General features: G+C 46.7%; 1 protein-coding gene across 2 annotated transcripts; it reads right to left on the minus strand.

The window, feature by feature from the left end:
• Positions 1-735: 735 nt before the first annotated feature.
• Positions 736-21,038, minus strand: LOC106562562 (uncharacterized protein KIAA0895-like). Of its 2 annotated transcripts, none has more exons than XM_045689717.1 (7): positions 20,875-21,038; positions 13,151-14,671; positions 11,784-11,927; positions 9,676-9,808; positions 6,494-6,799; positions 6,204-6,301; positions 736-5,957 (listed from the first exon to the last, which is right to left on the minus strand). In XM_045689717.1, exons 2-7 carry the CDS (start codon positions 14,639-14,641, stop codon positions 5,796-5,798), a joined length of 2,334 nt encoding a protein of 777 aa, XP_045545673.1. In that variant the 5' UTR covers positions 14,642-14,671; positions 20,875-21,038; the 3' UTR covers positions 736-5,795. The 2 variants fall into 2 exon arrangements, with proteins under 2 accessions (XP_045545673.1, XP_045545672.1); XM_045689716.1 differs by lacking the exon at positions 20,875-21,038 and adding an exon at positions 15,472-15,711.
• Between the last annotated feature and the right edge of the window lie 296 nt (positions 21,039-21,334).

Below are 21,334 nucleotides of genomic sequence, written 5' to 3' on the forward strand. Positions count from 1 at the left end.
AGAACCTCCCAGAAGGACAACCATCTCCACAGATGAAATCTAGAGCTCTGTCAGAGTGACCATCGGGTTCTTGGTCACCTCCCTGACCAATGCCCTTCTCCCCTGATTGCTCAGTTTGGCAGGGCGGCCATCTCTAGGAAGAGTTTTGGTGGTTCCAAACTTCTTCCATTTAAGAATGATGGAGGCCACTGTGTTCTTGGGGACCTTCAATGCCGCAGACATTTTTTGGTACCTTTCCCCAGATCTGTGCCTTGACACAATCCTGTCTTGGAGCTCTACAAACAATTCCTTCAACCTCATGGCTTGGTTTTTGCTCTGACATGCACTGTCAACTGTGGTACCTTTTTATATAGACAGGTGTGTGTGCCTTTCATGTCCAATCAGTTGAATTTACCACAGGTGGACTCCAAGTTGTAGAAACATCTCAAGGATGATCATGAGCTCAATTTTGAGTCTCATTGCAAAGGGTCTGAATACTTAGGTAAATAAGGTAATTCTGTTTTTATTTTTAATAAATTAGAGAAAATGTCACTTTTTGCTTTGTCATTATGGGTTATTGTCTGTAGATTGAGGATTTTCTTTATTTAATCAATTTTAGAATAAGGCTAACGTGAAAAAATCAAGGGGTCTGAATACTTTCCGAATGCGCTCTACCTAAGTCAAAATATGGACACTTTTCAGATCAGTATCTAATATATTCCAAAAATGTAAATTTATAGAAAGTAATAGACGACGTCAGTTTTAATGTGTTGTTTTAATAAATAATCTGGAAATCCCAGATTATTTCCAGAACATAAAATGTGCAACATTCATGCAATACAAATGACAAAAGAGTGATGATTAAAATGCAGTCTACAGAAGTCTAACTTCAGCAGGGCTGCGTTCAGCAGGTTGTAATACACTGAACACTGCAGATAGAAATGCTATGAATAGAGCTGACAATTCCACAACGTAGTGCCCCACTGAACGCAGCCCAGGTGAGTTCTAATCGAAACCCATCTAAGACACGCCCACAACACCACCTTTCTCCTCTAAAGCCAATCACGCATGTGCCATGTCAAACATAGGAAAGGAGGAAGCTGCTGTGATTAGTCAGTTTTGGCTGCCTGACAGTATGAATTAAGGTTGGCATGGTAGCGTATCTCAGTGGCCTGTCCTTTATAAAGGTGTGTTCCTCTGGCCAGACGTTGCTGACACATTCCAGATCTTACAACGCCTGGATAGGTGTTTTACCTATCAGCTAACCACATGTTATAGCAGTCTGGTGCTCAACGGCACAGTCAATGAAGTGGCACGCAACCATTGGTTGATGCAAGCAACGTCTGAGCAGGGGAACGTGGCCTATAACGTCCATGAACCTGGCATAGAAGGCAAAAGATCCCACATGAGGCGGAGGCAAGGGAAGCTCAGGCCTTCAGCTCAGTCACATCACATTAATACAGTAGCGCTGATATCAAGGGAGCTTGAAGCCCACCAAGGGAGCTCTCGCTCAACACAACAAAATAACAATCAGAACTGGCTCTGATTTAACCACACAATAAGATACGTGTTGTAAAATAGTGGTAAAACTAATCCCAAGGAAGATTTATTTTAACATCCAGACCAGTCAGAATGTCTATCGGCACTCGATAGTTTTAGTCTTCTTTACCTGGTTTCTGGAAAATAATTCCTTGGTGTTCTTCTCCTGTGTTCTGGAATAGAACTGAGGGCTCCTTGGTGTTTTTCTCCTGTGTTCTGGAATAGAACTGAGGGCTCCTTGGTGTTCTTCTCCTGTGTTCTGGAATAGAACTGAGGGCTCCTTGGTGTTCTTCTCCTGTGTTCTGGAATAGAACTGAGGGCTCCTTGGTGTTCTTTACCTGGGTTCTGGAATAGAACTGAGGGCTCCTTGGTGTTCTTTACCTGGGTTCTGGAATAGAACTGAGTGCTCCTTGGTGTTCTTTTTAGCAAAGCTAAAGGCTTAAAACAATCAGCTCCACAAAAAGGAGATACAAAACTAATACCATAGACATTCATTGTTTTTGTCCTGAAAATAAAAACAAATTAAATAACTTACAAATCCATTACATGACCCTGTGGTTGTTTACAGAGGTATAAGAAGCAGAAGCACAGTCTTACAGACATGGGCTGCAGTGGTATAATGTAGGCTATGTACAGTAGTATAATGTAGGCTATGTACAGTGGTAAAATGTTGGCTATGTACGTGAGGAGAATGTACCCGCTGGGCACAGACGTCAGTTCAATGTCTAGTTTTGATTGACATTTGGTTAAGTTGTCAACTAACATGAATCCAATGTGAAATTAACTAAAAATGTCACGATGTCATTGGATTTAGGTTAAAAGATGGGTGTAAAATAGACTAAATTCCCATACGTCAATAACTTTCTAATTCAATCAGTTTTCCACATTGATTCAATTTCATCACAGATCATTTTTCTGGTTGAAATGATGTAATGTTGTTTTTGCCCAGTGGGTATTTATATGATACAGCCAGACAGGCTTGGGCTCCATTCCATTTCAATTCCAGTCAATAGAGAAAGTAAACCAAATTCCAAATGTTACTTATTGAAGAGAATTGGAATTTCAGTGTACTTCCTGAATTGAAATGGAATTGAGCTCAACCTTGTAGCCAGGTTAGCTAGTGGTTACAGCAGGAAACATCAACTAGATTCAGCCGCAGGACAATTTTTATATTCTTCAGCAGATGTTCTGAGGTTTGGAAACATAATTAGAAATGATTTATAGACTGCAAATTGACCACAAGAAGCCACAACGGATATATTTGACTAAAACATAAATCATTTCAAACCTTACATTTGTATACGTTCACATATATCTCTGTTATGTGTGGGAATACATTGGAAAAGATTTTCAAAATTATAATCACTTGCAGCTGATTTGCTGGTGTTTTTACAGTATATTATGTCCAACAATATGTTCAAAAAATTGGGGGGACCAAATAAAATCACTGCGGGCCCCTGGGTTCCAATATTGAGGTAACTTGAATGTGAGTAAAGGCAAGGGGATGGGAACTGCAGCAGCAGTAACCTAATGAAAATGCCTCAAAGACATGCATTGGATATATGTGACGTTCACTGGAAATGTAGTTATGTGACGTACAGTATATGGTCCATACAGACGGACATATCATCCAGGGGGTTGAATATGAACCCAAGGTAGACATCATCCAGGGGGTTGAATATGAACCCAAGGTAGACATCATCCAGGGGGTTGAATATGAACCCAAGGTAGACATCATCCAGGGGGTTGAATATGAACCCAAGGTAGACATCATCCAGGGGGTTGAATATGAACCCAAGGTAGACATCATCCAGGGGTTTGAATATGAACCCAAGGTAGACATCATCCAGGGGTTTGAATATGAACCCAAGGTAGATATCATCCAGGGGTTTGAATATGAACCCAATATGAACCCAAGGTAGATATCATCCAGGGGTTGAATATGAACCCAAGGTAGACATCATCCAGAGGTTTGAATATGAACCCAAGGTAGGTATCATCCAGGGGGTTGAATATGAACCCAAGGTAGACATCTTCCAGGGGTATGAATATGAACCCAAGGTAGATGTCATCCAGGGGTTTGAATATGAACCCAAGGTAGACATCATCCAGGGGTATGAATATGAATCCAAGGTAGATATCATCCAGGGGGTTGAATATGAACCCAAGGTAGACATCATCCAGGGGTATGAATATGAATCCAAGGTAGATATCATCCAGGGGTTTGAATATGAACCCAAGGTAGACATCATCCAGGGGTTTGAATATGAACCCAAGGTAGACATCTTCCAGGGGTATGAATATGAAACCAAGGTAGACATCATCCAGGGGGTTGAATATGAACCCAAGGTAGATATCATCCAGGGGTATGAATATGAATCCAAGGTAGACATCAACCAAGTATCAGAAGAACCGTTCTGTTTCCCTACAGGACTGCTGTCATCACAACAATCCACTGACTTGTTGGACTGTATGACCATGATATAGGATGCATCCCACATGGCAGCCTGTTCCCTTTATAGTGCACGACTTTTGACCTGGGTCCATAGGGTAGTGCACTACTGTTGACCTGGGTCCATAGGGTAGTGCACTACTTTTGACCTGGGTCCATAGGGTAGTGCACTACTTTTGATCTGGGTCCATAGGGTAGTGCACTACTGTTGACCTGAGTCCATAGGGTAATGCACTACTTTTGACCTGGGTCCATAGGGTAGTGCGCTACTTTTGACCTGGGTCCATAGGGTAGTGCACTACTGTTGACCTGGGTCCATAGGGTAGTGCACTACTGTTGACCTGGGTCCATAGGGCTCTATACAGAGAATAGGGTGCCGTTTAGGACTCAGCCATAGTGAATATTATCCAAGCGTAGTAGATATGATCTGAGTGTTGATCTGTTCGTTCCACACACTCTGTCTGTCGGACACTAGCCTTCATTTCCAGGGCTTTCCAACAGCAGAGTGATGAATGACACTTGGGAGGATTAGGGCCAGTCTAGACCAGAGGGAGTCAGTCAGTCAAGGATGGGATGGCCAGTCTAGACCAGAGGGAGTCAGTCAGTCAAGGATGGGATGGCCAGTCTAGACCAGAGGGAGTCAGTCAAGGATGGTAGGGCCAGTCTAGACCAGAGGGAGTCAGTCAAGGATGGGATGGCCAGTCTAGACCAGAGGGAGTCAGTCAAGGATGGTAGGGCCAGTCTAGACCAGAGGGAGTCAGTCAGTCAAGGATGGTATGGCCAGTCTAGACCAGAGGGAGTCAGTCAAGGATGGTATGGTCAGTCTAGACCAGAGGGAGTCAGTCAAGGATGGTATGGCCAGTCTAGACCAGAGGGAGTCAGTCAAGGATGGTAGGGCCAGTCTAGACCAGAGGGAGTCAGTCAAGGATGGTAGGGCCAGTCTAGACCAGAGGGAGTCAGTCAAGGATGGGATGGCCAGTCTAGACCAGAGGGAGTCAGTCAGTCAAGGATGGGATGGCCAGTCTAGACCAGAGGGAGTCAGTCAGTCAAGGATGGTATGGCCAGTTTAGACCAGAGGGAGTCAGTCAGTCAAGGATGGGATGGCCAGTCTAGACCAGAGGGAGTCAGTCAGTCAAGGATGGGATGGCCAGTCTAGACCAGAGGGAGTCAGTCAGTCAAGGATGGTATGGCCAGTCTAGACCAGAGGGAGTCAGTCAGTCAAGGATGGGATGGCCAGTCTAGACCAGAGGGAGTCAGTCAGTCAAGGATGGTATGGCCAGTCTAGACCAGAGGGAGTCAGTCAGTCAAGGATGGGATGGCCAGTCTAGACCAGAGGGAGTCAGTCAGTCAAGGATGGTATGGCCAGTCTAGACCAGAGGGAGTCAGTCAAGGATGGTAGGGCCAGTCTAGACCAGAGGGAGTCAGTCAGTCAAGGATGGTATGGCCAGTCTAGACCAGAGGGAGTCAGTCAGTCAAGGATGGGATGGCCAGTCTAGACCAGAGGGAGTCAGTCAAGGATGGTAGGGCCAGTCTAGACCAGAGGGAGTCAGTCAGTCAAGGATGGTATGGCCAGTCTAGACCAGAGGGAGTCAGTCAGTCAAGGATGGGATGGCCAGTCTAGACCAGAGGGAGTCAGTCAGTCAAGGGGAAAAAACAGACCACGCTGACCAGAGGTAATTAGCAGCAGGTGACTATTCTTAACGCCTCTGACCACCGAACATCATCCGCCATTTTCTATTCATTTCCCGACCATTCTACATGTTGAATCGCCACCTTTGTTGACGCCCAGCAGGTGATCTACCGCGCTCAGCTGAAGGTCGGTCGGTCAGGGAAGGAGTTCTCTAAGCTGAGCGTCGCTCAGTTCGTTGACCGTGACAATGTGGTCCAGATGCTGAAGGTATTTCTCCTGGTCCTGCATGAAGTGAGGGATTCTGGTCCGGCGGAGGACGGCGATGTGCCGTAGCCTTTCCACGTCCTCAAACGACACCTGGAGGGCCAGAAGAAGGATAGGTTAACGTCATCATCACATCGGTGGAAAATTCACAGACTCAACCTCTTTCCAACCCGATCTGATATTACAACAGCCCTGTCTGTGCTCTACTTATGAGGTATGTAGAAACTACAATTCAGCTTTTTTGCTGCAAAAAGGAAACATGAAACAACCAAACTATATGTCATCACCGTGGGGGGAAATAAACATGAAGCGATCCTGTACGGGAGGATGATGACTGACCTTGCCTAGCGAGGTCAGCATCTTGAAGTCGATGTTCCTCCGATGTCGTAGAATCCTGAGGATTCCGTCCAGGTACACTTGATCTTTACTGAAACAGCCTGATTCACAACCACACAAACAATCAAGTCAACACAGAGACCACCAATCCTTAAAAAAATGTTTTTTAAATAAGTCAGATTTTTTGGGGTGCATAGATCTACTACTGGTACATGTGCAATGGTTCGTGTATTCACACACGACACACACACACACACACACACACACACACACACACACACACACACTCTCACCAGGCTGCGAGGTGTCCGTCTGTCCCCTCTTGGCTCTGAGGCAGTACTCCCAGCGCACCGCGGGATCCTGGACGAACTGAGCGATGTGGCTGAAGAGCTGGCTGAAGCTCATCCTGGTGGCGTGATACACCGTATAGTAGAGCAGAGCGGCGCGCCACAGGTAGGGCTGTTTCCGTAGCAACACACTGTGCAGGCTGGCCAGGCCTTCTTCCGTGGGATTGGCCGGTTTGAGGCCATACTGCTTCCTGCCTGCCGAAGTGGACCAAGGCTGGAGGTTGTTGTTCACACCTCGAAGGTAGTGGGTTCCTGGGAGGGACAGAGATGGAATATCATGGGGATGTATTGAGGCACTGTGTACCTGGTAGGACACGCAAATTATAACTCAGAACTAATTTATGATGCTGTGTGGATGATACCCACATCCCCCATCCCCCACCCCACATCCCACATCCCCACCCCACATCACATATCCCCACATCCCACATCACTTATCCCCACATCCCACATCCCCACCCCACATCACATATCCCCACATCCCCCATCCCCCACCCCACATCCCCAACCCACAACCCCACATCCCACATCACTTATCCCCACATCCCACATCCCCACCCCCACATCACATATCCCCACATCATATATCCCCACCCCACATCCCCCATCCCACATCCCCACCCCACATCACATATCCCCACATCACATATCCCCACATCACATATCCCCACATCACATATCCCCACCCCACATCCCACATTCCCACCCCACATCCCACATCACATAGCCCCACATCCCACATCACATATCCCCACATCACATATCCCCACCCCACATCCCCACCCCACATCACATATCCTCACATCACATATCCCCACATCACATATCCCCACCCCACATCACATATCCCCACATCCCACATCCCCACCCCACATCCCCACCCCACATCCCATATCCCCACATCCCCACCCCACATCCCCACCCCACATCACATATCCCCACCCCAAATCACATATCCCCACCCCACACCCCACATCCCCACCCCACATCACATATCCCCACCCCACATCCCCACCCCACATCCCACATCCCCACCCCACATCCCCACCCCACATCCCACATACCCACCCCACATCACATATCCCCACCCCACATATCCCCACCCCACATCCCCACCCCACATCACATATCCCCACCCCACATCACATATCCCCACCCCACATCCCACATCCCCACCCCACATCCCACATCACCACCCCACATCACATATCCCCACCCCACATCACATATCCCCACATCACATATCCCCACATCCCCCATCCCACACCCCACATCCCCACATCACATATCCCCACATCACATATCCCCACCCCACATCCCCACATCACATATCCACACATCACATATCCCCACCCCACATCCCCACCCCACATCACATATCCCCACATCACATATCCCCATATCACATATCCCCACCCCACATCCACACCCCACATCCACATCCCCCATCCCACATCCCCACCCCACATCCACACCCCACATTCCCCATCCACATCCCCATCCCACACCCCCCACCCCCCACCCCACATCCCATACCCCCACCCCACATCACATATCCCCACCCCACATCCACACCCCACATCCCCCATCCCCACCCCACATCCACACCCCACATTCCCCATCCACATCCCACACCCCCACCCCACATCCCATACCCCCACCCCACATCCCACATCCCCACCCCACATCACATATCCCCACATCACATATCCACACCCCACATCACATATCCCCACATCACATATCCCCACCCCACATCCCACATTCCCACCCCACATCCCACATCACATAGCCCCACATCCCACATCACATATCCCCACCCCACATCACATATCCTCACATCACATATCCCCACATCACATATCCCCACATCCCACATCCACATCCCATATCCCCACATCCCCACCCCACATCACATATCCCCACCCCAAATCACATATCCCCACATCCCCATCCCACACCCCACATCCCCACCCCACATCACATATCCCCACCCCACATCCCCACCCCACATCACATATCCCCACATCCCACATCCCATATCCCCACCCCACATCCCCACCCCACATCCCACATACCCACCCCACATCCCACATCACATAGCCCCACATCCCACATCACATATCCCCACCCCACATCCCACATTCCCACCCCACATCCCACATCACATAGCCCCACATCCCACATCACATATCCCCACATCACATATCCCCACCCCACATCCCCACATCCCCACCCCACATCACATATCCTCACATCACATATCCCCACATCACATATCCCCACCCCACATCACATATCCCCACATCCCACATCCACATCCCATATCCCCACATCCCCACCCCACATCACATATCCCCACCCCAAATCACATATCCCCACATCCCCATCCCACACCCCACATCCCCACCCCACATCACATATCCCCACCCCACATCCCCACCCCACATCACATATCCCCACATCCCACATCACATATCCCCACCCCACATCCCCACCCCACATCCCACATACCCAACCCACATCACATATCCCCACCCCACATCCCCACCCCACATCCCCACCCCACATCACATATCCCCACCCAACATCCCACATCACATATCCCCACCCCACATCCCACATCCCCACCCCACATCCCACATCACCACCCCACATCACATATCCCCACCCCACATCACATATCCCCACATCACATATCCCCACATCCCCCATCCCACACCCCACATCCCCACATCACATATCCCCACATCACATATCCCCACCCCACATCCCCACATCACATATCCCCACATCCCCACATCACATATCCCCACATCACATATCCCCACCCCACATCCCCACCCCACATCACATATCCCCACATCACATATCCCCATATCACATATCCCCACCCCACACCACATCCACACCCCACATCCCCCATCCACATCCCCCATCCCACATCCCCACCCCACATCCACACCCCACATTCCCCATCCACATCCCCATCCCACACCCCCCACCCCACATCCCATACCCCCACCCCACATCCCATACCCCCACTCCACATCCCATACCCCCCATCCCCCATCACAGATCCCCCACACAGTAAAAACATGCTGTATGGTGCAGTCAGCGTACTGTACCTATCTCATGCCTGAGCATGCCCTCCAGCCAGTGTTGTCGTGCTCCAGACAGGTTGATAGTCAGAGTGGGACGACAACTCTCTACCATCATCACCGCCTGGGACAGCAGCTCCTCAGACAGACACACCACCACCTAGACAAAGTTAACACCATACTCTTCATCATCATCATCATCACCGCCTGGGACAGCAGCTCCTCAGACAGACACACCACCACCTAGACAAAGTTAACACCATACTCTTCATCATCATCATCATCACCACCTGGGACAGCAGCTCCTCAGACAGACACACCACCACCTAGACAAAGTTAACACCATACTCTTCATCATCATCATCATCATCATCATCACCGCCTGGGACAGCAGCTCCTCAGACAGACACACCACCTAGACAAAGTTAACACCATACTCTTCATCATCATCATCATCATCATCACCGCCTGGGACAGCAGCTCCTCAGACAGACACACCACCACCTAGACAAAGTTAACACCATACTCATCATCATCATCATCATCACCGCCTGGGACAGCAGCTCCTCAGACAGACACACCACCACCTAGACAAAGTTAACACCATACTCTTCATCATCATCATCATCATCACCGCCTGGGACAGCAGCTCCTCAGACAGACACACCACCACCTAGACAAAGTTAACACCATACTCTTCATCATCATCATCATCACCACCTGGGACAGCAGCTCCTCAGACAGACACACCACCACCTAGACAAAGTTAACACCTTACTCTTCATCATCATCATCATCACCGCCTGGGACAGCAGCTCCTCAGACAGACACAACACCACCTAGACAAAGTTAACACCATACTCTTCATCATCATCATCATCATCATCATCACCGCCTGGGACAGCAGCTCCTCAGACAGACACACCACCACCTAGACAAAGTTAACACCATACTCTTCATCATCATCACACAGACCACCACCACCTAGACAAAGTTAACACCATACTCTTCATCATCATCACACAGACCACCACCACCTAGACAAAGTTAACACCATACTCTTCATCATCATCATCATCATCATCATCACCGCCTGGGACAGCAGCTCCTCAGACAGACACACCACCACCTAGACAAAGTTAACACCATACTCTTCATCATCATCATCATCATCATCATCACCGCCTGGGACAGCAGCTCCTCAGACAGACACACCACCACCTAGACAAAGTTAACACCATACTCTTCATCATCATCATCATCACCGCCTGGGACAGCAGCTCCTCAGACAGACACAACACCACCTAGACAAAGTTAACACCATACTCTTCATCATCATCATCATCATCATCACCGCCTGGGACAGCAGCTCCTCAGACAGACACACCACCACCTAGACAAAGTTAACACCATACTCTTCATCATCATCATCATCATCATCACCGCCTGGGACAGCAGCTCCTCAGACAGACACAACACCACCTAGACAAAGTTAACACCATACTCTTCATCATCATCATCATCACCGCCTGGGACAGCAGCTCCTCAGACAGACACACCACCACCTAGACAAAGTTAACACCATACTCTTCATCATCATCACACAGACCACCACCACCACCTAGACAAAGTTATCATCATTACCTTCATCGTCATCATCATCATCATCATTACCTTCATCATCATCAGACCACCACCTAGACAAGGTCATCATCATTACCTTCATCATCATCATCATCATCATCAATCCAACCATTATTATGAGCCGTCCTCCACTACACTACCCGTAACACACCAACCCTCAAATACACTACCACAACACACCAACCCTCAAATACACTACCACAACACACCAACCCTCAAATACACTACCCGTAACACACCAACCCTCAAATACACTACCCGTAACACACCAACCCTCAAATACACTACCACAACACACCAACCCTCAAATACACTACCCGTAACACACCAACCCTCAAATACACTACCCGTAACACACCAACCCTCAAATACACTACCACAACACACCAACCCGCAAATACACTACCCGTAACACACCAACCCTCAAATACACTACCCGTAACACACCAACCCTCCAACACACCACACGTAACATGTGAAACCTCACTCACCTCTCCTACACAGTTCTCCTTCTGCAGGTACTTGCGTGCAGCAGCCCAGACTCGACTCTTTGGTAAAATACTTCCTCCCGTCACTTCCTCAAAGTTCTCATAGTTACCAAACTTCCTCAGAATACACTCCATAATCCCAACAGCCTGTAGAGAGAGAGAGAGAGACAGAGAGAGAGAGAGGGAGAGAGAGAGAGAGAGAGAGAAACACCCAGAGAGAGGGAGAGAAACAACCGGAGAGAGAGAGGGAGGGATGGAGAGAGAGGGAGAGAAACACCCAGAGAGAGAGAGAAAGGGAGGGCGGGAGGGAGGGAGAGAGAGAGAGGGAGAGAAACACCCAGAGAGAGAGAGAGAGAGAGAAAGGGAGGGCGGGAGGGAGGGAGAGAAAGAGAGGGAGAGAAACACTCAGAGAGAGAGAGAGAGTGTTCACAAACAGACTCCACAGAGCCACAGGACAGCAACACGATTAGACCCAACCAAATCATGAGAAAACAAAAAGATAATTACTTGACACATTGGAAAGAATTAACAAAAAAACAGAGCAAAACAACAGGCCCTAAACAGAGAGTACACAGTGGCAGAATATCTGACCACTGTGACTGATGCAAAATTAAGGAAATCTTTGACCATGGACAGACTCAGTGAGCATAGCCTTGCTATTGAGAAAGGCAGCCGAAGGCAGACCTGGCTCTCAGGAAAAGACAGGCTATGTGAACACTGCCCACAACATGAGGTGGAAACTGAGCTGCTCTTCCTAACCTCCTGCCCAATGTATGACCATATTAGAGACACATATTTCCCTCAGATTACACAGATACACAAAGATTTCAAAAACAAACCCAATTTTGATAAACTCCCATATCTACTGGGTGAAATACCACAGTGTTCCATCACAGCAGCAAGATGTGTGACCTGTTGCCACAAGAAAAGGTCAACCAGTGAAGAACAAACACCATTGTAAATACAACCCATATTTATGTTGATTTATTTTCCCTTTTTGTACTTCAACTATTTGTACATCATTACAACACTGTATATAGACATAATATGACATTTGAAATATCTTTATTCTTTTGGAACTTTTGTAAGTGTAATGTTTACTGTGGCATTTGCTTTGGCAATGTAAACATATGTTTCCCATGCCAATAAAGCCCCTTAAATTGAAATTGAGAGACAGAGAGAGAAACACCCAGAGAGAGAGAGAGAGAGCGAAACATCCAGAGAGAGAGTTTATTAAGATACAATATGTCAGGAGGAAGACATTTCAAGTTAATTTGCCACAAAATAAACATAATAACTAAAAATGCAGAAATCCCCAGAGTGGGTTATCTTCCTATCATCTAATATCTTTGCCAGACAGAGAGGCTTACCTGTGCGAGGAAGAGGTCAGATCCATCTCTGTATTTCTCCAGCACAGTGCTGGGCTCCGGGGTCGAGTACTCAAACTGGGGGTCGTATTTATAGTCAGACTGGAAGAAGGCCTGCCTCTCCTGGTCTAGGTTAATGGGTCTTAGGGCCACAAGGAGACAGGGGCCTCGCGGTGTGGAGGGCAAGGGCAGCGGGGAGGCCCCTCCAAACCCCCGGGCAATGTGGGGAAGGGAGGTGGCTGGACGCATATGCCCCCTGGTGGCCCGGAGGCCCATTGAGGACTTGTTGACGGTACAGGTGCTCTCGCTGCGGCGCATCCAGCCTCCGGGGCCCAGGCTGGGGCTGGTGAGGGAGCGTGCTGGGGGCGCGGGGGCAGTGGAGGGACCACCAGCGCTGTGCCAGGGGGGCTGTAGGACCCTGCGGTCCAGCGCGGGCTCGGAGCCACGGAGGCGCAGAGGCGTCACGTCCAGGCTGAGGGGCCGGCGGAGAGTGGGTCTAGTCGCCACCTTATTCCGAGACGAGGCCGTTGCCATGGTGACGTCCCGCCGCAGAGAGACAACCGGTCCATCGTATGGCAAGACTGAGTGAGAGGAATTGGTAGAGGAGCCAACACTGGCCCTAGGGCTGGGGGTAAGGCTGACATCTGCCACCAACGACTGAGGTTGAGGCTGGGGTCCATTGTGGGAGTTGGATACCCGCTCCCTCTTGGTGACACTGCTTGTCCTGGCGTGGAGCCTAGTGTTGGTGGTGGTGGGAGGGTCCGCTGTTGGTTCCTCTGTTCTTTTGGTGGTTTTGGTAGTGTCCTGTCTGGTCTCTTCTGTTCTAGTGGTGGTGTTGGTGGTGGTTTTGGGGGCATCCGGTCTGGTGTTTTCTAGTCTGGTGTTGGTGGTGGTTTTGGGAGGCTCTGGGCTGGTGTTTTCTAGTCTGGTGTTGGTGGTGGTTTTGGGGGCATCCGGTCTGGTGTTTTCTAGTCTGGTGTTGGTGGTGGTTTTGGGAGGCTCTGGGCTGGTGTTTTCTAGTCTGGTGTTGGTGGTGGTTTTGGGGGCATCCGGTCTGGTGTTTTCTAGTCTGGTGTTGGTGGTGGTTTTGGGAGGCTCTGGGCTGGTGTTTTCTAGTCTGGTGTTGGTGGTGGTTTTGGGGGCATCCGGTCTGGTGTTTTCTAGTCTGGTGTTGGTGGTGGTTTTGGGAGGCTCTGGGCTGGTGTTTTCTAGTCTGGTGTTGGTGGTGGTTTTGGGGGCATCCGGTCTGGTGTTTTCTAGTCTGGTGTTGGTGGTGGTTTTGGGAGGCTCTGGGCTGGTGTTTTCTAGTCTGGTGTTGGTGGTGGTTTTGGGAGGCTCTGGGCTGGTGTTTTCTAGTCCGGTGCTGTCGGTTGTGGTGGTTTTGCGAGGTTCCGGTCTTGGTTCTGGACCCGTCAGGTCTGTGGTGCTGCTGCCCCCTCCGACCTCGTCGACGTCTGTCCGATCCATACAGTCCTCACCCGGGTCCAAAACCATCTCCGCTGCTGCTGGTCCAACCACACCACACTGCAAACACAAGATGGTCAGCTTTTTGGTCTGTCACAAATTACCCATTGATTGGTATGACCTTTTTATGCAGTCAGTGCTTGTGTCATGAATAGGTTACAACAAGTTCAAAATGATTTGTGCCACTGCTTTAACTGGATTCCATGAATCCATGAATGGCCTAGGAGCCATCTGGACAGGGACACACACATGTCCAACGGTCTGATTGCACAAGTATACCTCCGATTTGAATCGGCCTGCCTGCAACATAGACAGGGCTCGGTCAGGGGCGGGGATTCTGTGCTGCTGAATACGAAACTAGGTGGTCGGGACGGCGGGACGGGTTCTAGTCATCCCATATATGGGACTAGTAATGACTTCAAACAAAAACAAAAGATCCGAATCATATAGATGTTTAGCCTACTACATATGTAGTTTATATTTAAACAAGGCGATCGCGACTTCTGCTGTGTTTTGAGGTTTCATATCCATTTGGACCACCAAAGTGTTTTGCATACAAATTTGCAGGATATCTCTCCGTTATTGTGACATTGTCGTAATGTAATGGAACAAATAGTCGGTTGTTGAGTACAGCAAACCGTTTTTATGACACCGTGTTATTATTATAGTTATGCCAATAGCCATAATTGTCAATATATTGTATTCAATGACAGTAAAGGATGAATCGACAAAATAACGGTTTTCTATCAACATGTGTAGTTTTCTTCTGATCTGATCTCCAGAATCAGATAATACATCGAGGATGAATGAAACAAGACAATAACCGAAACTCCAATAATCGTATTCATAAATGTTTTTACCTTGCAGCGGGGTTTGGTGATCAGATTTGTAAATGCAGGCTTTTCTTTAATTCATGATGACGCCCAGCTCTGCTTGTGCTCTCCACAATGAGCCGCGGGAAGGTTTCCGGTGGCGCCCGGTGAAAAATGCTCATTGGATATGAGCAGCTATAGTGGATGGGCTGCCGGAGAGGCATGCGAGGAAGTTCGGACTGTGTTGGAAGATATGACGCGGTGGCACAGCTGATGAACTACAAAGTGCCATGCGCAGTGCGTGCCGCTATCCTGCGTCCTTACGCACGTGGCACCTCTCCGAGGCAACCGAGCAATGAGGAGCACGTAGGCTACGTTCCCCGAGGTTCATATAAGCCCCACGTAATTATAACGGTTAAAGTCCTTATAGTGATATACAGTGCCTTCGGAAAGTATTCAGACCCCATTACTTTTTCCAGAATTTTTTACGTTACAGCCGTATTATAAAATTGATTAAATGACAACAACAAAAAATCTCAGCAATCTACTACACACAATACCGCATGACAAATTAAAAACCGTTTAAAAAAAATCTTTGCAAATTTATCAAAAAACAGAAATACCTTATTTACATAAGTATTCAGACCCTTTGCTATGAGACTTGAAATTGAGCTCATGTCCATCCCGTTTCCATTGATCATCCTTGAGATGTTTCTAGAACTTGATTTGAGTCCACCTGTGGTAAATTCAATTGATTGGACATGATTTGGAAAGGCACCCACCTGTCTATATAAGGTCCCACAGTTGACAGTACATGTCAGAGCAAAAATCAAGCCATGAGGTTGAAGGAATTGTCCATAGAGCTCAGAGACAGGATGGTGTCGAGGCACAGATCTGGGGAAGGCTACCAAAAAACTTCTGCAGCATTGTTGACCCCCAAGAACACAGTGGCCTCCATCATTCTTAAATAGAAGAAGTTTGGAACCACCAAAACTCTTCCTAGAGCTGACCGCCTGGCCAAACTGAGCAATCGGGGGAGAAGGTTGTAGCGTCATACCCAAGAAGACTCAACGCTGTAATCGCAGCAAAAGGTTCTTCAACAAAGTACTGAGTAAAGGGTCTGAATACTTATGTAAATGTGATATTTCAGTTTTTCTTTTTTTTTATAAATGAGAAAAAAAATTCTAAACCTGTTTTTGCTTTGTCATTATGGGGTATTGTGTGTAGATTGATGAGGGACATTTAAAAAAAATAAAAAAATTACAATACGGCTGTAACGTAACAAAATGTGGAAAAGGTCAAGGGGTCTGAATACTTTCCGAAATCACTGTAAGTGTAACGGCTGTCGTCGGAAGAAGACCAAGGTGCAGCGGAGTTAGTGTTCATCTTGACATTTAATTCAAACAAAGAGAACACTGTACAAAAAAACAGGAAAACCGACAGCCAAACAGTACTGACAGGAAACACACTGAACAGAAACAATTACCCACAAAACCCAAAGGAAAAACATGCTCCTTATGTGTGACTCCCAATCAGCAACAACGAGCTTCAGCTGTGCCTGATTGGGAGCCAGACACTGCCCAAAACAAAGAAATACAAAAACATAGAGAAAGGAACATAGAACGCCCACCCAATGTAACACCCTGGCCTAACCAAAATAAAGAACAAAAACCCCTCTCTATGGCCAGGGCGTTACAGTAAGGCTCTGGGTATTTCTATCTATCAGTCAATAGGCCTATGGTTAAACTGTTCTCAGAAGCCTTCCCATCCAAAGGTCTTCAATAAAGCCCCCATGCAGTCTTTTTAATTAAATGTTTAAAAAGCTTTGTCTAATATATCATTGTGTGTTTATTTCATATATTTTTTATTTATCATTTATTTTCCTGAGATTTATTTTGCCGTTGAAATGCAACAATCTGATTGTGTGGCTCTGCCGATACATATGTTAATATACTGGAGAATAGGATCCTCTAGACTCTAGTCTAGAGCCTACCATGCTTACCCCTTCAAGTTAGGAGGATACATTTGTTAATATACTGGAGAATAGGATCCTCTAGACTCTAGTCTAGAGCCTACCATGCTTACCCCTTCAAGTTAGGAGGATACATATGTTAATATACTGGAGAATAGGATCCTCTAGACTCTAGTCTAGAGCCTACCATGCTTACCCCTTCAAGTTAGGAGGATACATATGTAAATAAAATATGACTGGTCATTGGTCATAATAATCAGATTGTGATGTCATGCTGTGGGCCAATAACTCCATCCCGCCTGAACAGAATGAAATTCCAGGCGATTTTATTTTTTTCTCTCCAAAAAGATTACACTAAAAAGGCATTATCGTAATGTTCACAATTTCAGAGTGTTATTTTGACCTCATAGAGTGGAAATATCATTTAAAAATAAATAGGACATTCACGTTTTTCACCGTACTGCCCCTTTAACAGCATAATACTTGAATCAACAACATGTAGGCTATGTTACTTACTACAATCACTCTGCATAGAATAGAAAGATCCTCAAAATGATTTTTATTTCAGAGTTCAGTTTATAAAATAACATTGGTTCGTGTATGATTTCACATTTTGGTTAATTTCATGTAACGATTAATCAATATAAACAGGCTAGTATAGATTAGTAGAATATTTTATACTGTTGATCACTCACTGCTAATTTCCTCAGTTGGCCTAGATCAGGCTGCATGTAACTGGTTTAAACAATTACTTGACAGATAAAGCTCAACGTGTATCTACTGATGATGTTAAATCAGGTTTCCTGGATATTAAGAAAGATGTCCCGCAGGGGTCGATTCTGGGTCCTGTACTTTTGACTGTTTGAATTGACAATATCGACTTGTCTTATAAACAAACTGTAACCTACACTTGTATGCTGTTGATACTGTCGTGTCTGCTATTGACCCCAACGTTGACTAGTCTCTATCTGAACTACAGTCTGTCTTCATTGTATTATGATACTGTTGTGTCTGCTATTGACCCCAACGTTGACCAGTCTCTATCTGAACTACAGTCTGTCTTCATTGTATTATGATACTGTTGTGTCTGCTATTACCCCCAACGTTGACCAGGCTCTATCTGAAATACAGTCTGTCTTCATTGTATTATGATACTGTTGTGTCTGCTATTACCCCCAACGTTGACCAGGCTCTATCTGAAATACAGTCTGTCTTCATTGTATTATGATATTGTTGTGTCTGCTATTACCCCCAACGTTGACCAGTCTCTATCTGAACTACAGTCTGTCTTCATTGTATTACAGAAAAACTTAATTGACCTGAAATTAGTGTTGAATGCAGATAAAACTAAGTGCATATTGTTCTCTAGAGCACATAAAAACAAATAAGATGATTTCAGCATATGAACGTTGGATGGTTTTTCATATTGATCGTGTCCCTGCTTACAAATATCTGGGCATCTGGATAGATGAAAAGCTGTCTTTTATAAAGCATATTGATGAGTTAGCTGAGAAGCTGAGAGTTAAAATGGTCTTCTATAGAAACAGGTCCTGCCTCTCGCTAAATAGTAGAAAGCATATCATTCAGTCGACGTTCCTATCAGTCCGAAACTATGGCAACATCATGTATACTAACGCAGCTGCCACTTCATTAAAGCTTTTAGATGCAGTTTATCATAGCGCACTGTGGTTTATTACGGGTGATAGTTTTAGTACTCATCACTGCATTCTCTACTGTAAAGTTGGTTGGCCGTCTTTGATATCACGTAGGTTGATACATTGCTGTGTTTTCATTCAAAAAGCACTTATACAAAAATGGCCACTGTACTTACATTTTAGTCATTTAGCAGACGCTCTTATCCAGAGCGACTTACATTAGTGAAAGCATACATTTCATAGAATTATTTTCCTGTGCTGGCCCCCCGTGGGAATCGAACCCACAACCCCTGGCATTGCAAACACCATGCTCTACCAACTGAGCTACAGGGAAGGCTACTTAATATCTTTACTACATTTAGACATGAGTCACCACACCCAGTCTCAGGGATGGGAAACTCTGGAAATTCATTTGGTCTCAACGGAGTTTGGTGAATCAGCTTTTAGTTTTCCTACACTTTATTTGTGGAACAATCTTCAAAGGGTTCTTTAAATGTGATGTTTTGGTGTCTCCAGGTCAATTCAGAAAGCTGATTGAGGACATTATTACTGATGAATGTGATGTTTTGGTGTCACTCGGTCAATTCAGAAAGCAGTCCATCTTGTTGTTTTGAGTATATAGTCCATGTACATTGTATGCTACTTACAGCAGAGCTTTACGAGGGCAGCTGCTGGGGGTCGTTGTGACAGAAACCACCAGAGAAAGAGGATTCCTGGTGGTGTAGGACTTTAAACAGCAGAAACCACCAGAGAGAGAGGCTTCTTGGTGGTGTAGGACATTAAACAGTAGAAACCACCAGGGAGAGGCATTCTGATGGTGTAGGACTTAAAACAGCAGAAACCACCAGAGAGAGAGGCTTCCTGGTGGTGTAGGACTTTAAACAGCAGAAGCCACCAGAGAGAGACAGGCATCCTGGTGTTGTAGGACTTTAAACAGCAGAAACCACCAGAGAGAGACAGGCTTCCTGGTGGTGTAGTACTTTAAACAGCAGAAACTACCAGAGAGAGGTTTCCTGGTGGTGTAGGACTTTAAACAGCAGAAACAACCAGAGAGAGAGGCTTCCTGGTGGTGTAGGACTTTAAACAGCAGAAACCACCATAGAGAGAGGCTTCCTGGTGGTGTAGGACTTTAAACAGCAGAAACCAACAGAGAGAGGCATCCTGGTGGTGTAGGACTTTAAACAGCAGAAACCACCAGAGAGAGAGGCTTCCTGGTGGTGTAGGATTTTAAACAGCAGAAACCACCAGAGAGAGACAGGCATCCTGGTGGTGTAGGACTTTAAACAGCAGAATCCACCAGAGAGAGAGGCTTCCTGATGGTGTAGGACTTTAAACTGCAGAAACCACCAGAGAGAGAGGCATCCTGGTGGTGTAGGACTTTAAACAGCAGAAACCACCAGAGAGAGAGGCTTCCTGGTGGTGTAGGACTTTAAACAGCAGAAACCACCAGAGAGAGAGGCATCCTGGTGGTGTAGGACTTTAAACAGCAGAATCCACCAGAGAGAGACAGGCATCCTGGTGGTGTAGGACTTTAAACAGCAGAATCCACCAGAAAGACACAGGCATCCTGGTGGTGTAGGACTTTAAACAGCAGATACCACCAGAGAGAGACAGGCATCCTGGTGGTGTAGGACTTTAAACAGCAGTCTCTGCCAGTCCCAGATGATAGATCATGAATCTGCCACTTGACCTCAGAAAACAAATAAAAACGAATTGGTGAAGACAAGAAAATCAAGATACACACACACACACACACACACACACACACACACACACACACACACACACACACACACACACACACACACACACACACACACACACCTGCAGATGTTGTATGGAGGGAGCAGAGCAGTCCCAGGAGGAGTAGAGCAGTCAGGGTCTTCATGGTTCAGAGATGGTTGAGATGCTGAAGATTGTATTGTCTGAGATGGTCTCTGATGCTCTGGTCTGGTTCTGTGTGTGAGTTCTGTTCTGTTCTGATCTCTCATTATATAGAAACAGCTATTATATAACAACTCAACCATGAACAGCCAGAGCCCTTCCCTCAATTTCTGTTCCTCTTCCCTGGTCAAAAGTAGGACTCACTTCTGCACTGCTGACAATAACAACTTTGGTGGAGAATTGCTTGTTCAGCATTCATATGTACATTATGCATTGGTTCTAACATTCTTGCAAGATATCAAAATAGGTTGTTGGTAAAAGTTCAAAGTTATAGACCTGTTAGGTTGGGGCTAAAGTTCACAGAGTTATAGACCTGTTCGGTTGTTGGATAAAGTTCACA

The sequence above is a fragment of the Salmo salar genome, chromosome ssa11 (assembly GCF_905237065.1).
Source record: "Salmo salar chromosome ssa11, Ssal_v3.1, whole genome shotgun sequence".
NCBI classification, from domain to species: domain Eukaryota; kingdom Metazoa; phylum Chordata; class Actinopteri; order Salmoniformes; family Salmonidae; genus Salmo; species Salmo salar.